Source organism: Pelophylax lessonae (genome assembly GCF_965119305.1).
Source record: "Pelophylax lessonae genome assembly, chromosome: 1".
Classification (NCBI taxonomy): Eukaryota; Metazoa; Chordata; class Amphibia; order Anura; family Ranidae; genus Pelophylax; species Pelophylax lessonae.
In genome coordinates, this window is record NC_138768.1 from 311,788,448 (window position 1) to 311,806,364 (window position 17,917).

General features: G+C 43.2%; 1 protein-coding gene and 1 pseudogene across 4 annotated transcripts in view; one reads left to right on the plus strand and one right to left on the minus strand.

Annotated features, from left to right (window-relative positions):
- Window positions 1–214: 214 nt before the first annotated feature.
- On the minus strand, window positions 215–8,755 carry LOC309545106 (annotated as a pseudogene). Its single transcript has 3 exons — window positions 8,693–8,755; window positions 8,248–8,531; window positions 215–729 (listed from the first exon to the last, which is right to left on the minus strand). The product of its transcript is annotated as an uncharacterized misc_RNA (transcript).
- A 6,032-nt stretch (window positions 8,756–14,787) lies between these two features.
- Window positions 14,788–17,917, plus strand: part of MORC2 (MORC family CW-type zinc finger 2) — a 204,927-nt gene continuing 201,797 nt past the window's right edge. For all 3 annotated transcript variants that reach the window (XM_082266820.1, XM_082266818.1, XM_082266819.1), the window contains exon 1: window positions 14,788–15,092. In XM_082266820.1, coding sequence (XP_082122946.1) covers window positions 15,025–15,092 — 68 coding nt within the window. In that variant the 5' untranslated portion in view covers window positions 14,788–15,024. The remainder of the gene's footprint in view (window positions 15,093–17,917) is intronic.

The window sequence follows — 17,917 nt, forward strand, 5'->3', positions numbered from 1 at the left end:
CCCCTATTTGGAGACTCAGGGCAGTAGCCTTCACTCGATCTCTGGGCAGACTGGGGATTAGAGCTGCATGATTCTGGGAAAAATTAGAATCACAATTTTTTTGGCTTAGTATGAAGGTAACGATTCTCAAAATCTTTATTTTAAAGATTTACAACCTCTGAACATTAGGTTATCAAACAAGATGGCAATAAAATAAGCCATAACACTCTTTGCTTCAAACAAATGTAAAGAAATGTAATGTGAAATAAATTATTATTGCTAGAAACCCGAGCCTATCAACATTTTATGGCTTTAGTGCAGAATGGCGACAACAGACAATGTTGCCCCCTGTGCTAAAACCCCTTTCAGAAGGGGAACTGGTTGACGGAATGCAAGGGTATTTTCTGGCCAGTGCAGACAATCTTGGATACTGCTCCTTGTGAGCCTTTCACCAGACTAATGGATAATTTTCACTGTCAGTGTTGCCTAAGAACAGGTAAGACTGTAGCTCCAAGGTCAAGTTCACGGATTGTGGTTGCTGTGAGCCTGAGGCTGTATCTGGTGGCCCCTCATTTCCTTGTGCTGCTTTGAAAAAGCTACCCAAGGTCTTTTGAGTCTTATGTGCAGGACTGCTGCTACTACTAGTAGTAGTTGTAGGGAGACTCCTTAACTGATAGCTTTGACATCTCATATTTTAGTCTTTTCTGGACAGCAGTTTTGTTATCCTCAGTGACGCAAGTCATCTTAAACCTTTAAATATATTGATTTCTCAGATACCCTATGATCTTTGATTTCATTTTGCGAAAAAGATCAGAGTCCTCTTCCTTAACAGAAGACTGAAAAAGGTGGAGAGCAGGTTTCACAGAAGAGACACTGACATACTGCTCTCCTGAAAGAGCATCCGTGAAGTCTGCCAGTGGGGTGAGAGTGTTGTCCACTACCTTCAGGACCTCTAGGTATTGCCATGTTGGCAAGAGGTGCCTAGCCTGGCAGTCAGAACAGAGGACATGGGTGATGGCCAGGGCAGCCATCAGGGGGGGACAGCCCATACACATGTAGGGGGCCCAGGGGTTCCAAGGGGCCCAGCCGCCCAGGCCACAACCAACAAGACCGAGATGTTGCTGCTGTAGTAACTAGCAATTGCTGAAGCATGGCAGCTGCAGAGTAAGCCGATGCAGCTGAAGGGATGTCTCTTTGCTGGATTGCGCTGTCTCTTTGCTAAAAATATGAGGCTGTCTCTTTGCTGGATTGTGATATCTCTTTGCTGAATATATGAGGCTGTCTCTTTGCTGGACTGGGATGTGCCTTTGTTGAATATATGAGGCCGTCTCTTTACTGGATTGGGATGTCTCTTTGCTGAATATATGAGGATGTCTCTTTGATGGATTGGATTCATTTTAAGTTGTAAGAGTGTTAAAACAGAAGTAGGTGCACTGAAGGACTCGGTGGGATGGCCAGTGGGCAGATTCGGTGGGACGGCCAGAGGGCGGGCCCCGCAAAATGTTGGAGGTCAGGCTCAGAGGGGCCCAGGCCTAAATCTGTGTAAGGGGCCCCAAAATTTCTGATGGCTGCCCTGGTGATGGCAGCCTGCCTAGATCCCCACCATGCTGGACTCTGTCTTGAGCTTGTGGTCTGGTACACAGAGTTGTTTTTGTGCCTCAGAAAGCTCCCTCTTCCTCCTCCAACTGTAGATGAAACCCCCAACAAGCCTTTTGCACAAACCCATAGCACTCAATTTGTGGGCCCTTCATTGCATTCTCTATTGCGAGATGAAGCCTATGGCCAAAACACTGCAGTCATGTCCATTGATTTATTGATATGGCCTTTACAATGTTGGTTCCATTGTCTGTAGTGATGCACACAAGACTTTCCACCTCCAGCTTCCAGTTAATGAAAGCATTCTTTAATCCCTGCACCAAAGCTTCACCAGTATGGTCCCCAGGGAAAAACCCAGTTTGTAGGCACTGACTTTTAATCTCAAAATCCTCAGAAATTAAATGGATGGTTATGTTCATGTATGGTTCCATTGCTCTGCTGAACCATAAATCTGAAGTTGCTGCAAAACTAAGTATATCTCACAATTCCATTTCAACTGTTTCACGACATTTTTCCATATAGAGCAGGGATTTCAACGTGTAAAAAAATGATTACGAGAGGGCACTCGATAGCGCTTATCAAGGGTTGAATGAGTTTTTTTAAACCCATCTTTTTCAACAATGGTCATGGGAGCCTTATGTTTGGCAGGTGAAATGTGATTGCGTCTGTTATTTCTTTGTGCCTGGAAGAGGTTGTTGGGTACGGTGTTGCATTCAATAATGTTGCTTTAATTGACGTTTGTTTTGTCTGGTTGCAGGTACTTTGTGATTGAGCGTTTTTTTTTCCCCCATACTATCTCATACTGTTGTATGCGATTACGTTTTAGGTGATTAAACAGATTGGTGGTGTTACCCTTTGGTGCACAAACAATGGCTAAACATTGTTTGCAGTATATGGTTTGCTGAGTATCATCATCTGGTTTAAAGCCGAAACAAGCCCACACTTCCGAATAGGATTCTTTTTTTCAGTACTAAAACAACGTATGGGTTCGGGTTATCAGACTGACTTGTGCATTGCTCTGCCTCACTCATTCGTCTACTCTGTTTAGTTTGTTTCAAACTTCTTGACTGTCACATCTACTGTTCTGATGCAGTAAACACAAGCACACCTGGCTTGTGCAATACCCAATGTGATGTAAATTTCATCAACAAGTGATTGTGTGTGATCTCCTGTGACTGAGTGTCCTTGAAAATATAATTGGCTGAACTTAGATTAGAAAGAGCCAAAGAAACAACGACCAACGATCGCACTGATACAGAAGACCACAGCTGGGTTTAAGAGTCTTGTGTGACTTTTGTATATATTATATTCTCTCATCACTAAGGTTCTGCTGCAGCTCTCTCTCTCTTAGTATTCAACTGTGTATGATGAACAAATGTACCTAGAGAAAACACGAGAGCGCACAGTGTCATCTGCCTTAGTGTAAAAATATTTGCAGCCAATGCACTGACATTTAAAAGACAACCAACAGCGTGTTTTTTTTAGGTCACACATTAAACCTTTTGCCTGCCTTCTTCTTTAGGGTATTCCGCTGATAGCAGTATGACTTGTGTTTAACCACTTACAGACCACGCACCGTGTATTTATGACGGTACTTTGACGTTAAATACTGGGGTTACTGCAGCAGATAGCTGCCATAACTTTTTTTTTTTTTATTTAACAGCTGGCAGTCCGCCTTAGCATAAGGGTGGTCCCAGTGGCAAATTCACTGCGGGATCACCTTTATGGACGGCGGGAGAGGTGCGCCCCCACCCCCTCTTTCCGGTCGTTCTCCCCGTGTACCGGACCTATCTGTATTGGGGAAAAAATGATCCCGTCCGCTGTCCTTTGAGGCAGGAAGTCGAGGATTTGAGCAACAATATACGTCGCTTCCTAGCAACGGTTTTAGAGAGCCCATTTTTTTTCCATCATGAATTATTTCTATTACAACGGATGTTTACATTCCTTGTAATAGGAATAAAAGTGATCAAAAAACATTTTTTTTTTTTTTTTTTTTTAAAAAGGACAGTGTAAAAATAAAAAATAGGGAAAAAAATATATATTAAAGTGCTCCATCCCCGTTAGTTTGCACGCAGAAACGAAAGCATACGCAAGACAGGGCCACATATGTAAAAGGGTTTTCAAACCACACGTGAGGCATCGCCGCAATCGTTAGAGCGAGAGCAATAATTTGAGCCCTGGACCTCTTCTGTAACTCTGAATTGGTAACCTGTTGAAATTTTGAAAGTGTCGCCTATGGGGATTTTTAATCACTTTAAACGGACAATTGCGCGATCATGCAAATCTGTACCCTAATAAAATTGATGTCCTTTTCCCACAAATAGAGCTTTCTTTTGGTGGTATTTGATCACCTGTGTGATTTTTATTTTTTGTGCTATAAACAAAAAAATAGCAACATTTTTGAAAAAAAAATAGAATATATATATTTGTCACATTCTGCTATATGACATGAAAAAAAAAATTAAAAAATCAAAATATTATATTTTAGGCCAATTTGTTTTCTGCTACATATTTTTGGTAAAAAAAAAAAAAAAAAAGAGAATCGCAATAAGTGTATTTTGATTGGTTTGCGTAAAAGTTATTGCGTCAACTACAGGAAAGAGTGGTCATTTTTATTGTTTTTTTTTTTAACTAGTAATGGAGGCGATCTGCGATTTTTTTGCAGGACTGCGACATTGCGGTGGACAGATCACCCCTGACTGACATTTTTGTGGGGACCAGTGACATTACTACAGAAATCAGTGCTAAAAATATGCACTGTTACTGTAATAATGACACTAGCAGGGAAGGGGTTAACATTATGGGTGATCAAGGGGTTAAATGTGAGCCTAGGGGAGTGATTCTAACTGGGGGGGGGCGTGGCTTCTGAAATGACCAGAGAGACATGTGATCCTATATAGAAGGATCACATATGCTCTATGATCATTGCAGGGAGAAGAACGGTCAGCTGTGTTTACAACAGCTGACCGTTCTCTCTCAGCGGGGGAGGATCGCGGGTGTCAGGCGGCAATCGGAGCTGCCTTCCCTGTGCATTGGCTTTCCCGCTGACGAGTGGGGACGGGAGCGCGCCACCGCACGCTCTCTCCCCCCCCCCCCCGTGCGTATATGCGAGCTACGTACACATACGGCGATTTGCCTGGGAGCGGGTGCTTGCCTCTGTATAACTGCAGCAGGCGGTCGGCAACCAGTTAAGTACCAATGTTTGTCGCCATTCCACGAGCGTGCGCAATTTTGAAGCGCGACATGGTGGGTATCCATTTACTGGGCGTAACACTATCTTTCACATTATCACATTATAGAAAAAAAAAAATGGGCTAATGTTACTGTTTTCTTATTTTTTTTAATTAAAGCGGAGTTCCGGGCACAAAAACGATATTTTTTTGTGCCCCTCCGCTAGTTAGACATTACCTGAAAAGGAATTGGATAGTTATTTTTTTTGTTTACTCACCTTTTAATTGAAGATCATAAATACTCACCTCAGAGTACTTCCTCCCTCGGCGCCGCGGCTCACCCCGTCACTTCCTGTCTCGCTAGGATTCCTGGGAGCTGAACGTCATCGCTCCCAGGAATCAATGCGACGGCACCGGCCCCGCTCGTCACTTCCGGGAGACGCCGCATTCCCCTGCTAAACAGCTTCTGGGCATGCCCAGAAGCTGTGGAGGAATGCGGCGCCGCACCGGAAGTGACGAGAGGGGCCGGTGCAGGCGCATTCTGGGACAAGAAGACGCGGAAGAAGACACAGAAGAGGACCGCGCCGGCTTCAGCTGCCCACAAGAGAGATGGAAACGCTGTGGAAGAAATTTTATAAGTAAGTATTTCTTCTAAAAGGTAAGTGCGAACCGGGACAGATCAGAGGCTAGCCATTGTGGAATGTGCTAGCCCTGACTGTCCCGGGGGTATGTTTATTAAGAAATGACTTCTGTGCCCGGAACTCTGCTTTAAAAAAAAAAAAGTGTATTTTTTCCCCAAAAGAGTAAGCCCGCTGTGCAAATATGGTGTGATAAAAAAAAATATTGCAACGATCTCCATTTTTTGCTCTAGGGTCTATATTACATTCACATAGATATCCATCTATATACATACATACACAGTCAGAAAAAAAAAAAATTATATATCATTCATTATAATATATATTTATTATTATTTTTTTGTTTCAAAGAATACCCACCCCTCTGTCATAAATTGCCCCTCACGTGATGGAAAGACAATTCACCATGCCATGCCACATGTGAGCTAAGAGAGGGATGGAGTGCAGTGTCCCTGGGGCCTCTGAAGGTACCGCCCATCATTGTCTCTCACTGCTGACATCAGTTCCTGTATCGGCGACTGTGTCATTTGCGTTCCAGGCTGGCTCCGCCGCAGCCGACGGCTTCCCTACCACCACTCAGAATCGCAGAAATTCAGGATTGAGACCCCATAGGGGGGTGAATCGAGATCGCTATTCTGAAATTATTAATCGTGCAGCTCTACTGGTGATTAATCTCTCTGGTGGCTGGGAATCTAATTCCAGTCTGTGCCCCCTGGACAATAGATCCAAAATAAAAGCGCTTAAAGTGATCCTCTTCCACGGTGGTAGGAAGGCCCTTAATCTTCCTCCCACTCTGCGGGAGTCCTTGTAATTTGGCGAGCTGCTGAGGAAGGTTAAACAAGACCCCCCTGTGATGGAAGTCACTTTAGTTGGGGAGCCCATGGAACCTAGATTACCTTTGAGGTGTTGAATCCCTCTCTCAGCCCCTCCTAGGTGCAAGACATCCTGAGTCTATTAGGGACACAGGGTGACCAAGAAAATGATGGACTAAATGGACACAGAATATGGTTTGGATTACTCAAATGGGACAGTAATATCTGTCAATAATATATATATAAAGGAACATATAAAGACTCTGGGACTCTAGACCTAGGATTCACGTGAAGGCCTGGCTGCTTATTGCCAATAAGACTGCTTCATACAGTCAGACTAATAGCAGATGCTAATATCAGCTCAACCACCTGTCTTCACACATTGTTGATTATGCTGATTTACTCACCTGTTGTCTACTGTGGGGATGTGCTTACACTTATATAATGTGTATTGTACTCCAATAGCTCGATGACAGCAGGCTGCTACTTAATTAGCTCAGGTTGATTGAATCACTGTCATCTATTAGTTACAGGTGGGAAACTAGAATACCATTTGTGCTGGTAGTGCCTTAGATAATTAGTTCAGGTTAGATTTCTGTACACAATTTCATCTGCATAGAATAATGTAATCAGGCACCTGACCTGGAGGGAGATGTCCTCCTATGGGGTATATATTCAGTGTGAGTTTGTTCAATAAAGGTTCCAGATCTATACAAGCTAAGTTCTGGCTAGTTTTGTATTGGGGGGGGGGGGGCTAGAATATCTGATATCTATGTTCAAGACTGAAGGAAGCAGTATTCTGATGGAAGCCCACAAATGCAGTGTGGGTCACGGTTCCGTTACCCCCCCCCCCCCACCTCTGCCTTTGTGGCCAGTCCAATGATTCTTGGGTCTGCCCCCCTGCCCTCGAAAAAACTGAGGAGTCTGGTTCCTTTTTTCTGGAAACTTATTTTTGTTAGCAGTACGTTCCAGAGCTTCTTGTAACCTGGGGCCAAAGAGATGGTCGCCTGTAAGGGAAAGACTACACAAAACGCAATTTGGAAGAAGAGTCTCCTGACCACGTTTAAGCCATAGACTTCTTCTGGCCGAATTAACCAATGCCAGGGTTCTAGTTGCCATCCTAACCGCCTCAACAGAGGAATCAGCCAAAAAACCTACCGCTTGGTAAAGACTTAATAATCTGATCTCTTGGACAGGTGAGTCTGTATCTGTAAAAGCCAAAACTCAAGGGGTCTGGCTATACAAGTAGACGCTAAAGGTCGGTTTTAGACTAATAATAGATGCCTCCCAGGCCCTTCACAACAAGATATCCCCTCTCTTATCCAGGGGGTCTTTAAGTGTACCCATATCATTTTTTATTGGATATTTCTGAAAGAGGGGCATCCAATTTAGGATACTTTTCAGATTGCTGGAAAAAAAAATGGTTTCATTTCAGGATTCCTCAATTATAATTGTATCTAGAAGGGAGCTGTGCATAAGAAAAACCCTGGTTTTTCTTCAATTGCAAGTGTAACAGACAGCCATTCCCAAATCATCCACATCCTTTAGTGACAACTTATACCTAGAGCCCCTGAAGGATTCCCTATCCTTAAGCCTCGTACACACGCATCGAAATTCGGCAGGGAATTTTCGTCGGACGACCGATCTGCCGATTTTCGGCTTGTTAGTATGATGCTTCTGACAACCGACTCCGACTTTTCGGCCGAAAAAAAATCTGGTGTGCAGGCTATAAAGTCCTCCGTCAAAAAAAACTGCCGATTTTTGTGCAGTCAGTACAGATTTCGACAGGGAAAAATCTTATGAGCAAGACTGGGCATGCTCAGAGAAGAAAGAACACAAAGAAAGCAAACCAACACATGACATCACTTCTGAAGAAGAATTTTGTCGGTCAACAAAAGTCCAGTGCAGTCTAGGCACATTCCAACCAACAAAACACCACTCTGGACAAAAGACGGACGACCGGTCGGCAGAAAATCGTTGCGTGTGTACTAGGCTTTAGGCTCTTACCCCGATCCAGATTCCTCCTGTGAGTAATGGGGAGACGCCGACTACTCTCTTGGATCCTCACATCTCACACCCTGCAGCGGAGCTCCAGCCACAGGCCTAACAGAGGCTTGACTCTGAGTGGGAGTCTGCATCTTTTCAGTAAGGGTTTTTAAGGAACTAAAAGAGGAAAGCTCATCTCTATCTGAAGCGAGCATCTTTTGAGAGGATATCGGATCATCCTTTACTAAACTGTCTATGCCTGAGTGGCAGACCACTTCACTCCACGAAGAGCTCAGCTTTGCCCCACAAACTGCACACTTCCTTTTGGGTGTTTGCGCCTGAACCTTGGTCTGTAAACAAAGGAAAATACCTAATTTGAGAATAAGACCACCCAGGTCTCCAAACACACCCCAGTGCAGGAGAGAGGAAAGGTGCCCCTTCACCAAGCCCCATACAGCTATGATGGAGGAACTCCACAGGATGTGCAAGCGGGAAGAGTACTTAAGCTTACCTGAGAGGTGCTGGTGCCAGAGCCTGCATCCGCTGCCCGAGCAGTTATTGCAGAGGAATCCATCCTGCTTTTTGTGTCCTGTGCTTGTGCTGGGTGTGAGCAACACCAGCCGCCCACTATCCGCGCTTTAAGAAAACTGGAACCAGCCTCTCCGGTGCCCGCTGAGGACATTACCCGTGGCCAGAAATGACCTCGACACTTCCTTGGGCCAGGGAGGAACGCAGGAGCCGCCCTACACGTTGGAGCTGTGCACAGGAAACACCTTTGAATGGCAAGCGCTTTCCTTCCCCTTCATGGACAGCCACACTGCCTGCAAGGATTCCGCCATGGGTTTGGACAGAGGCTCCCTCCTGCTTACCCGTACACCACCAGCGGTGTTGGCCTTCCCAATGCATTGAGGACAGGAGAGAAGCAGCCACCACTAACCTTAAGGGTATGGGGTATCACACTGGGCAGGAGAAGTCAAATGAAAGATTATTTTCTAAGTCTCTAAAAAAGGACACACCATGAGACCAAAAACAACTAGGTTCCAGGAAACATGTTACCCCCTGTCTGGAGGAAACACGAATACTGAAGGGGGGGGGGGGGGAGGACTAGAGGACCACCTTTTATCTGGTGGGATTAACGTTTTTCCTGTCCTGCTGGGGGAGGAGCCCTAGGTCTCATGGTATGTCTTGGAATACTTGAGAGAAAAAAAAAAAAAAAAAAGTACCCTGCAATCAGACAGACAATGCAGAAAAAATATTTAACTCCCATGCTGCGTAATGCACCAATATAAAACGGTCTGCAAAAGCCTTGTTGCATGGAGAGGAGACAATAGACTCCAACCATGCCAGAATAATTATTGCATATGGAAGAGTTATTGATTTGGATCATTATGCATTGGTACTGGTTCAGCTGAGTGTAAAGGAGTCTCTCTGCATTTAAAAATGACTGCCGAGTCCATTAGTTCAACTTTGAATTCATAAATCCACAATTAAAGGGTCTGAAGCTCTGGTTATTAAACTCTATAAATGATAATCAGAACACAACAGCCAACCTCTGCTATCGCAATAGCACGCTTGAAAAGTTGCAAATCCACGTTCATCTCTAAAGTATAAAGTTGAGATCCACAATCATGTTAAATTTTATTCCTTTATTTTACGTAAAATTACTATTTGCTTATGTATGTCTAACATAAAACTTTTTCATTTGAACTTCCCACCTTTAGAGATAATAAGTATAACTGGCTTGCTTTTAGGAGAGCACAAATTTGAGGAGACCATAAATGGGTGCTATACCAACCTTTTCACAGAAGAATGAATTGTTTAGCCAAAGTAACCACTTCCCAACCATGGGACTTTATACGACATCCTGGACTTGGGAGTGGCGATACAGGCATCATTTAGAGACCTTTTTTCAACCAGCAATTCCCAAAGTAGAAAGCAATTGTAGCCCCCTCCCCCCCCTCCTTCTCCTGTGTGATAGGGGAGCCAGAGAATAGATTTGCAGGTGGCAGCGGTTTACCATAGAGCTGGTTGTGGACCAGATGGTCCCCGGCCATCTCTATGATGCTCGGAGGCCTGAAGTGACGTCATGACATCACTTCCGGCGCCGGCTAATATAAACACTGGCTTTGGCGGTGAAGGTACCTTATTTTGACAGCGGCAATCCGAGCTGAAGTTTAGCCACCCTCGTCCCAGGAGACAATGGGACTATTCATAAAGTACAGCATGCTGCCAGCTGTGAAGCCCCTAGGAGTCACAGTCAGCTGCCAACAGTTTGGATGCCAGCGCCTGGACCCAAAGACTGGCAAAGTGCCTGGTAGTGGGAGGACATCATTGGATGCTGGGACAGGTAAGTGTGTGTTTTGTTTTTTTTTTTTAAAGTCAGCAGCTACAGTATTTATAGCTGCTGACTTAATACATTTTTGTTAACTGTACTAGGTGAAGCTCCTCTTTAAATGTGAGGTGGCAAAATGGCTTTCTTAATGAGAATATTAATCTGAGTCTACTTTATTTTAAATGCACACTTGCAAAAAGCCATAAATAAATTTGACTGATGAAACATTTTATCTAGAATTGGGGAACCTGTCTGAAAAGACCCCAGATGGTTGTCTGCAAAATAACCACAAAAGACAAATATATCTTTGATGGTGATCCCTTGGAAAAAAAAAAAAAAAAAAAAAAAAAACCTGCAATCACTAGACTAACTCTGAGCATGCTATAGTTTCTACTAACCTTTGATTGGTCAAATATTTTTTATACAACCTATCTTATATACGTCACGTTGTGGTGGAAAAATAAAATTCAGATCATTCTGGTTCCAACTTCTTAACTGTCTGATCTCCCCATGTAGCTACATATGTATTGTTTTTGAATTTGGTACCACTGACTAACAGGTTGCCAGGCATCTGTACCTGAGAGTAAAAGATTACATGACATCTACTATCAGAGTAGTGTAGTCTGGAAACGCCTTTGTGCCAGACTTCTGGCGAGCAGAGTTATTTGTGATTTCACAAGTGAGGTTTTTCATAAGCCTGTAATTTGTGAGTGGGGACGCTTGGGTATATTGTGCATTTTCAGAGGTTAACTGCATCCAGACTCAGGGATTTAGAGTTCTTTTGAATATTTACCAGCATGCCTGTAAATTTCTGATTACAATGGAGGAGGCGATGGTTAACAATACCTTTGTCCATTGTCAGGCCTTCCTTGTTCATATACCCTCCATGACAAACACCATCAAACATGGAATAGGAAGCATGATGGTCTGTGGCTCCTTTGATGGATCCAGAGTTGGCTACTGGTCTCGAGTGACTGGCACCCTGAATCAAAAGGCCTAGCACAACATTTCAAAGTTCCATGCAATAATCTCTTGTTTATACCTTGTAGGTGAGTTTATCCTAGACCAAGAAAATGGTACAAAACATCCAGTAACTCCAGGCTCTCTCTGAACTACCTTTAGAATTGCAACAGTAGGCTTCAAATCATGAAAAAGCAAGAAAATCTCCAGAAATAAAACCTTATTAAGCTGGCTTAGGATGAACTAGACAGAGCAAAAGTACAGTACACACGTTAAAAAAAAAAATAATATGAAAAATACCACTTTCGATGCAATTGTTCAAGAGATGCACCTGAATTTCATCGGACAAAACATAACGGCAAAAAATGGTGTTATCTGCATTTTGCCGAGAAGAGAAAAAGGTGTCGATAATGGCTCCAACAACGTAGGCAATTTAACTGTACTTATGGTTTGTTTTTCATAGATCATGTGACTTTAAAAAGCACATCAAAAAACGTAACAAGGGTGCGTTATTGATGTATTCTTGCTGTGTTTTCAATGCATTTAAAACAGTAAGGAGCATTTTTGATGGTGTTTTTTTTTCCAACTGATCAAAAATGCAGCAAGTAGGATTTTTAACACAATAAAAGTGCAACAGGCTATGTGAAGACATACATACAATTTAAAGGGATACATTTTTCTTGAGCTTTTCTTGCACTAAAAGGTGCCAATAACGGCCGACAAATGAATTTAAATTCATGATATTAATTTTAAAAGTTGAATTTATTGCAACTATAAAAATAAAAAATGTACATTCGGTGCACCTCTAGATGTGTTAGAATTGCAGCTGCCCTGGTGATACATGTGATCAGTTATACCAGCCATTTCAAGCCTTGACCATTTGGTTCAAATCAACTGTCACAGTTATTCATGTCATGCCTTGAATTTAACCGTTAAATTGATGGGTTTAGTTCCGCTATAACGCATGCAACTCCTCCAATTCACTATATATTTAAAGTGGAACTTTAGCTTAGAGTTTTAAAAATGGGTGGACAGGCAGGAATTTTAATGCAGAAGAGACGTGCTTTATCTCTTCTGCATTAAAGTTATTCATCTGTCTGACCACCCTTGTACAAAGAACACACGCAGCTCACTGTACAAATCTGACAAAGCTTATTCTCACTAAGCTCCCACGCATGCGAGTGACATAATCCCCGAAGATCCTGAAGTTGGCCGCTCGTAGTGGAGTATTGTTCCGCTTTAAAGTAGAACTAAAGCCATAAAGTTCGAAATTGCAACATAGACAGGCTTTTTATTAAAGACAGATAATGCCTCTTTTTCAATAAAATACACTTGTCTACAGTCTCCCGTAGAAAAGCTCACTGAGCTGCGTATGCGTAGCTCATTTTATATTCTAGCACATTCGCTGTGTGCTGAGTTGACTGCACTCCTGTGCATGTATGACATCATCCTGAACTGGCCAAACAAGATGAGTGAAAAATCGGCACCCTGAAGCTGGAGTATAGGTATCGTTGAAGATCCCCTACAAAGAAGGGTTGGAATGGACACAAAGATGCACCAAAATGTTGGCGGCCGAAAAATGTATTTTCTGCATTTTGCCAATAGAGAAAAAGGTGCCAATAATGCACACGATTTTGCTGTGCTTATGGTGTGTTTTTCTTCGTTCATGTGACTCAAAAACAGCATCACAAGACGTAGCACAAGCACGGGTGCGGTATAGGGGTGTTTTCAATGCACTTCAACTGGGAGGTGCGGGTTTTTTTTTTTTTTTTTTTTAAACTGACCAAAAATGCAGCAGGATTTTTAACAACACAACCGAAGCACAACAGGACAATGTAAAAACATACATAGAATGTATATAGGGCTGCATTTTTCTTGTGCTACAAGGTGCCGATAACGGCCGACAAATTAATATTCACTTTCAATTCGTGATATCAAAAAGTTGAATACAATTCTATATAAAAATTATATATATATATATATATATATATATATATATCATTTTTGGTTACGACCAGGTGAATCCTGATTTTTCGGTAAATCTCTGGAAACAATACTGGAAATCAGGGGATAAACTAACAAACGGATCCGACACACACTACCAAAAAGCCCTTCCAAACATGTCACACGGATGCCCAACTGTGCGGAGGAACAAAACAAACATGGAATGCTCTTTGTGTGTACACAACACAATCCTGGTTTTGTGCAATCCTAGTCAGGCTTGAACGCCAAGAAAGGAGCCAGCCATTCTTTATCAGAGTTAAAGATTTCTACAGTCACAGCCGAGCCGCCTAAACGCCGAGCACAAGACCTAGCAGGAAAACGGCCTTTCTAAAGAGCCACAGGCACGAGCACTGACAAACTGCGCCACACACCTCCTGAGGTAACCCGACAGCGGCGGCCATGTCTCCTTCATAACCCGCTCACACACGTAACGGGAAGTAAAACAACCAAGTCACCACCGCCGACAATACAATTCCACTTCTCTACAGCCGAGCTCCTCATGCTCCCGCTGCCTTCACAAATAAGAAGAGGATAACCCCGACCAACGCAGATTTGGTGCGCGCACAAGGTTCTCCATTTTCATCTGGTCGCCCCCCTCCCCTCACCACAGACAAGAACAGCGTGTTGTTCTTCTCCCCGCCCTGCACCTCGCCTCCCCCTCCACCGCCGATACACGTCACGTAGGCTGAGGGGGTGGGGGTCGCCGAGCCGCTCTGCTCTGCCATGAGAGGCGCACACTGAGGACTCGGGGCTTCTTCCACAAGGAAAAGGTCGAGCAGCTATGTGGAAATAAGGCCGACAGCCGCCCTCTTCTTCTCTGTCGTGTCGTCAGCGTTCATAGAGGCGTGTTCAGGGGGCGGCGGCCGGTGACCGGAGAGATTGGCGCACTGCGGAAGGGGCGGAGAAGCCCGCCGGAAACGGGTTGCAGAGCCAGAGACTGCCTGATCGAGAGAGAGGGTTGGAGAGTGAGGTGGACGGCATTCCTATGGTGCACAAGGCTCGGCTGTGTTAGGAGAAGCGGGAATCGCGCACTTTGTGTCTATCCGTGTCTGACAACGTGCTCTCCTCACAGAGGGTTCCATTGCAGGCTCTACGTCTGCTTTCAACCATAGGAGTGGCTTGGTGAGGTCTGCAAGGCATGACCCCAACCCATTAGACTGGAATTGTTAGTTTTCCATTAACAGGAGTGGGAGATTCACATCTCCATACTTGTGTAGAGGGTAGGTTTAGCACACACCTTCCTCAGGCTTGAGGGCTGTCTGGATTTGTGGTGTTGGTTATTCTGCATCGACTACTAGGGAACAAAATGATGGATGTTAGGTTTTTCTGTACTTACAGATACTGTTGAACGCCGACCTTCCAATTGATCATCCCGAAGATTGTAGACCACTTGACGTTGGACTGTGGATGGTGGTTGAGTACTGAACTGGAGGCATGTTGTATCGCCCACAGACGGGCTTCCAAGATCAGCATTGAACGATACCCTGATTATCGACTATAGGTTCTTTTTTCACGTTCAGCCTCCATAGGCACTGAGCAGTGCACTTATGGCGTTTACAAACTATAGCAGTTTGAACCGGGCCCAGTTGACCTTCGAGTATCTGCACACTAATTCGTGAGTATTCTGATTGTCAAGATTTTTTTCTTGTGGTTTTGACCTTCTACATGTCTTCCAATTACTGGATGAGCATTGCGTCAACAGTGCTTTCTTAACACTGCAAACAAATCAAATGACCTAGGATATTTTTTTTTTAAGAAATATGCCAACAAGGTATCCAAGTAACCATGGTGACAATGGTATTGTCCTAGGTAATGTTAATTTCTTAGATAATTCTCTTGTGTATGAACAGTCAACCTAAAGTGATTGTTACCCCGACACTTCATGTTCCTGGTATGTGCCTGCTGTACCATGTACTTATATAAGAAAGTATCATGCTCTCCTTGTGTTGCTTACTTTATGTGAAATCCCTGGTGTTCCTGCCAGTCCCTCTGTTTTCCTATTAAAAACTGACCACACTAAGCAGGAGAACACACTAGTCAGTTCTATAGCTATGCTTGGAACTCTGTATGCTTTCCTCCAATGACCAGACTTGTACTGACACACCCATTCTGCACAGCCATTCACTGTTGCTTCTTCCCAGCTCTTATGCAGCTGAGAACAGATGGAATGTGATCACTGAGGCTCCGTTCACATTAGGTCGCTCTGACTTAGGGGGCGACCTGTGAAGTCCCGTGCAGCGCGACTTGCACGGACTTCACATAATGGAAGTCAATGCAAGTCGCCTCCAGGTTGCCCTGAAGTAGTACAGGACCCTTTTTCTCAGTCGGAGCGACTTGTGTCGCTCCTATTAGAACCGGTCCTGTACTACACTATGGGAGTGACGGTGCACGACTTGTCAGTCTGACCAAGTCGCCTGACAAGTCGTACCAATGTGAATGGACACTTATAAAAAAAGGAAAAAGGTATTTATGTTTTTATTTATATCAATACAAACATGCATTGCCTTCAATCTATTTTTTAAACTTAATGGGTTTTTTTACAAGGTGATCATTTACAATCACTTTAATGGCTTTTCTTTTAAACTAAACCTGATTTCTGAGGCTGCATTCACACCTGAGCATCGCAATTTTGCGTTTGTCTTTATTCGCGCTTTGTTAAAAAGTTTGAGCTTCAGACGTTTTTCTATTAGGCTATAGAAAATAGTATCATCTATGACTTAACTTGTTGCCGTCTGAACATATAAGCTACCAAACACTCATTTTGCGCTTTTTTATTTGCACCAATGCAATTCTATAGGCCTCAAAATGCACTATTTTGTCCGAATCAATCTACAAAAGTAGCTCCAAATTCTTTTCAGCTTCAAGTGTTTGGCTTCAGGCATTTTGGAGTGGGGATGTAAACCACCACAATGGAGGTGTATTGTGCCCCCCCAGCATTTGGGGCTTCAAGCTATAAAAGGTTCAGGTGTGAATAGGGCCTGAAAGTGGGTCAACAAGAAGCAATGTGCTTAGCCGTTTTGCAACCTGGAAACAGTATTTAGTTCAATACCTTGAAGATTTGGTGTTTTGCTAATTTTTTTATTTAACTTCACTAAAGATGAAAGATGATCATCAATGCGTTCATATAACTGACCTGAAAGCAGAACTACACTACCTCCTGAGCACCACAAACCAAACACGATAATTCATTGTTACATAGTCAGATTGAAAAGACACCAGTCCATCTAGCTCAACCAATAAAAAAGAAAACCCAACCATACTAAAGGGATATCACAATCTCATATACACAATCCTATAATCACAGTTGATTCAGAGGAAGATGAAAAACCCAAGCAAAGCATGATCCAATTTGCTCATGCTAATATTTAAAGTAAACTCACCCATCCATTCATGTCTCCATGTTTTAGTTTGTTGAGAAACCACTTTGCAAACGCCTAGTATTTCTGGCTGCAACTATCTTGAGTTAGGGTTCATGATTCATGTAGCATTTACTTTGTGGAATCCATCTGCCTTTAGACAATGCAGGCAGGAGGGTGTGGTTAGCTGAAAAAAAACATCTCCTTCTAAAGATACCTGGGATGTATGAAATCATTTTGCCTAGGCCTGGAAACCAAAAAGTAACAAAACAAAAATGTAAAAAAAAAAAACCCCATTCTGAAACAAGTAAATGTATTATTTTCCTATTTACTAATGCAAGCAACTTAAAGTGGATGTAAACCCTCACATATACCCAGTGAAGTGAATAGCCTCAGTAGATATACAGGGATGAAACAAAAATCCTTTCACATAAGTTTTACTTGTCTGCAGTCTTCAACTTTCTACACTCTTTGAAAAATGTGGATCTTGTTAGAAATCTATCTTCATCTTTCAGCAGTGGGTGAGGAGTCTGGACTTACACTGTGTGAGCTAATTGGAGGAAAGGCACCCCCCCCCCCCTCTCCACATAGGTAGGGGAACAAAGGAATGCAGAGCTGTAGTCTGAATAGACAAACTCTCTGCTATTCTACTTCTAAGCTCCCTCCCCCGACACAAATTTTCAGCTACTGTTATCAGATGTGTCGGAAAGCTTGTCAGAAGTCACCCTGCTGATAGAGGAACGGAGCACCAGGGACAAACGGCACTCAGAGCTTTGGAGAGAGATGAGTAAACGCTACAGATATGTGCCTAGGTAAGATTTCATGAATGGGGTTTACAGGTTTGCAACCACTTAAAGGTTTAATAATCGCCATTGCTATATATATATACTGTATATATATATATTATAATATAATTTTTATTTTATTTTTTTTTCTCATTGCTTTTGAGGGTGTGGTACCATAAGTGTATACTCAATGTACTAGAGGATGGAAACTGAAGGTGTCAAAGGGCATGGGGTGAACGTCCGATATAGGACGTTTATAATGTATGAACAGTCGTAAAAAATGACATGGACCTGTGTAC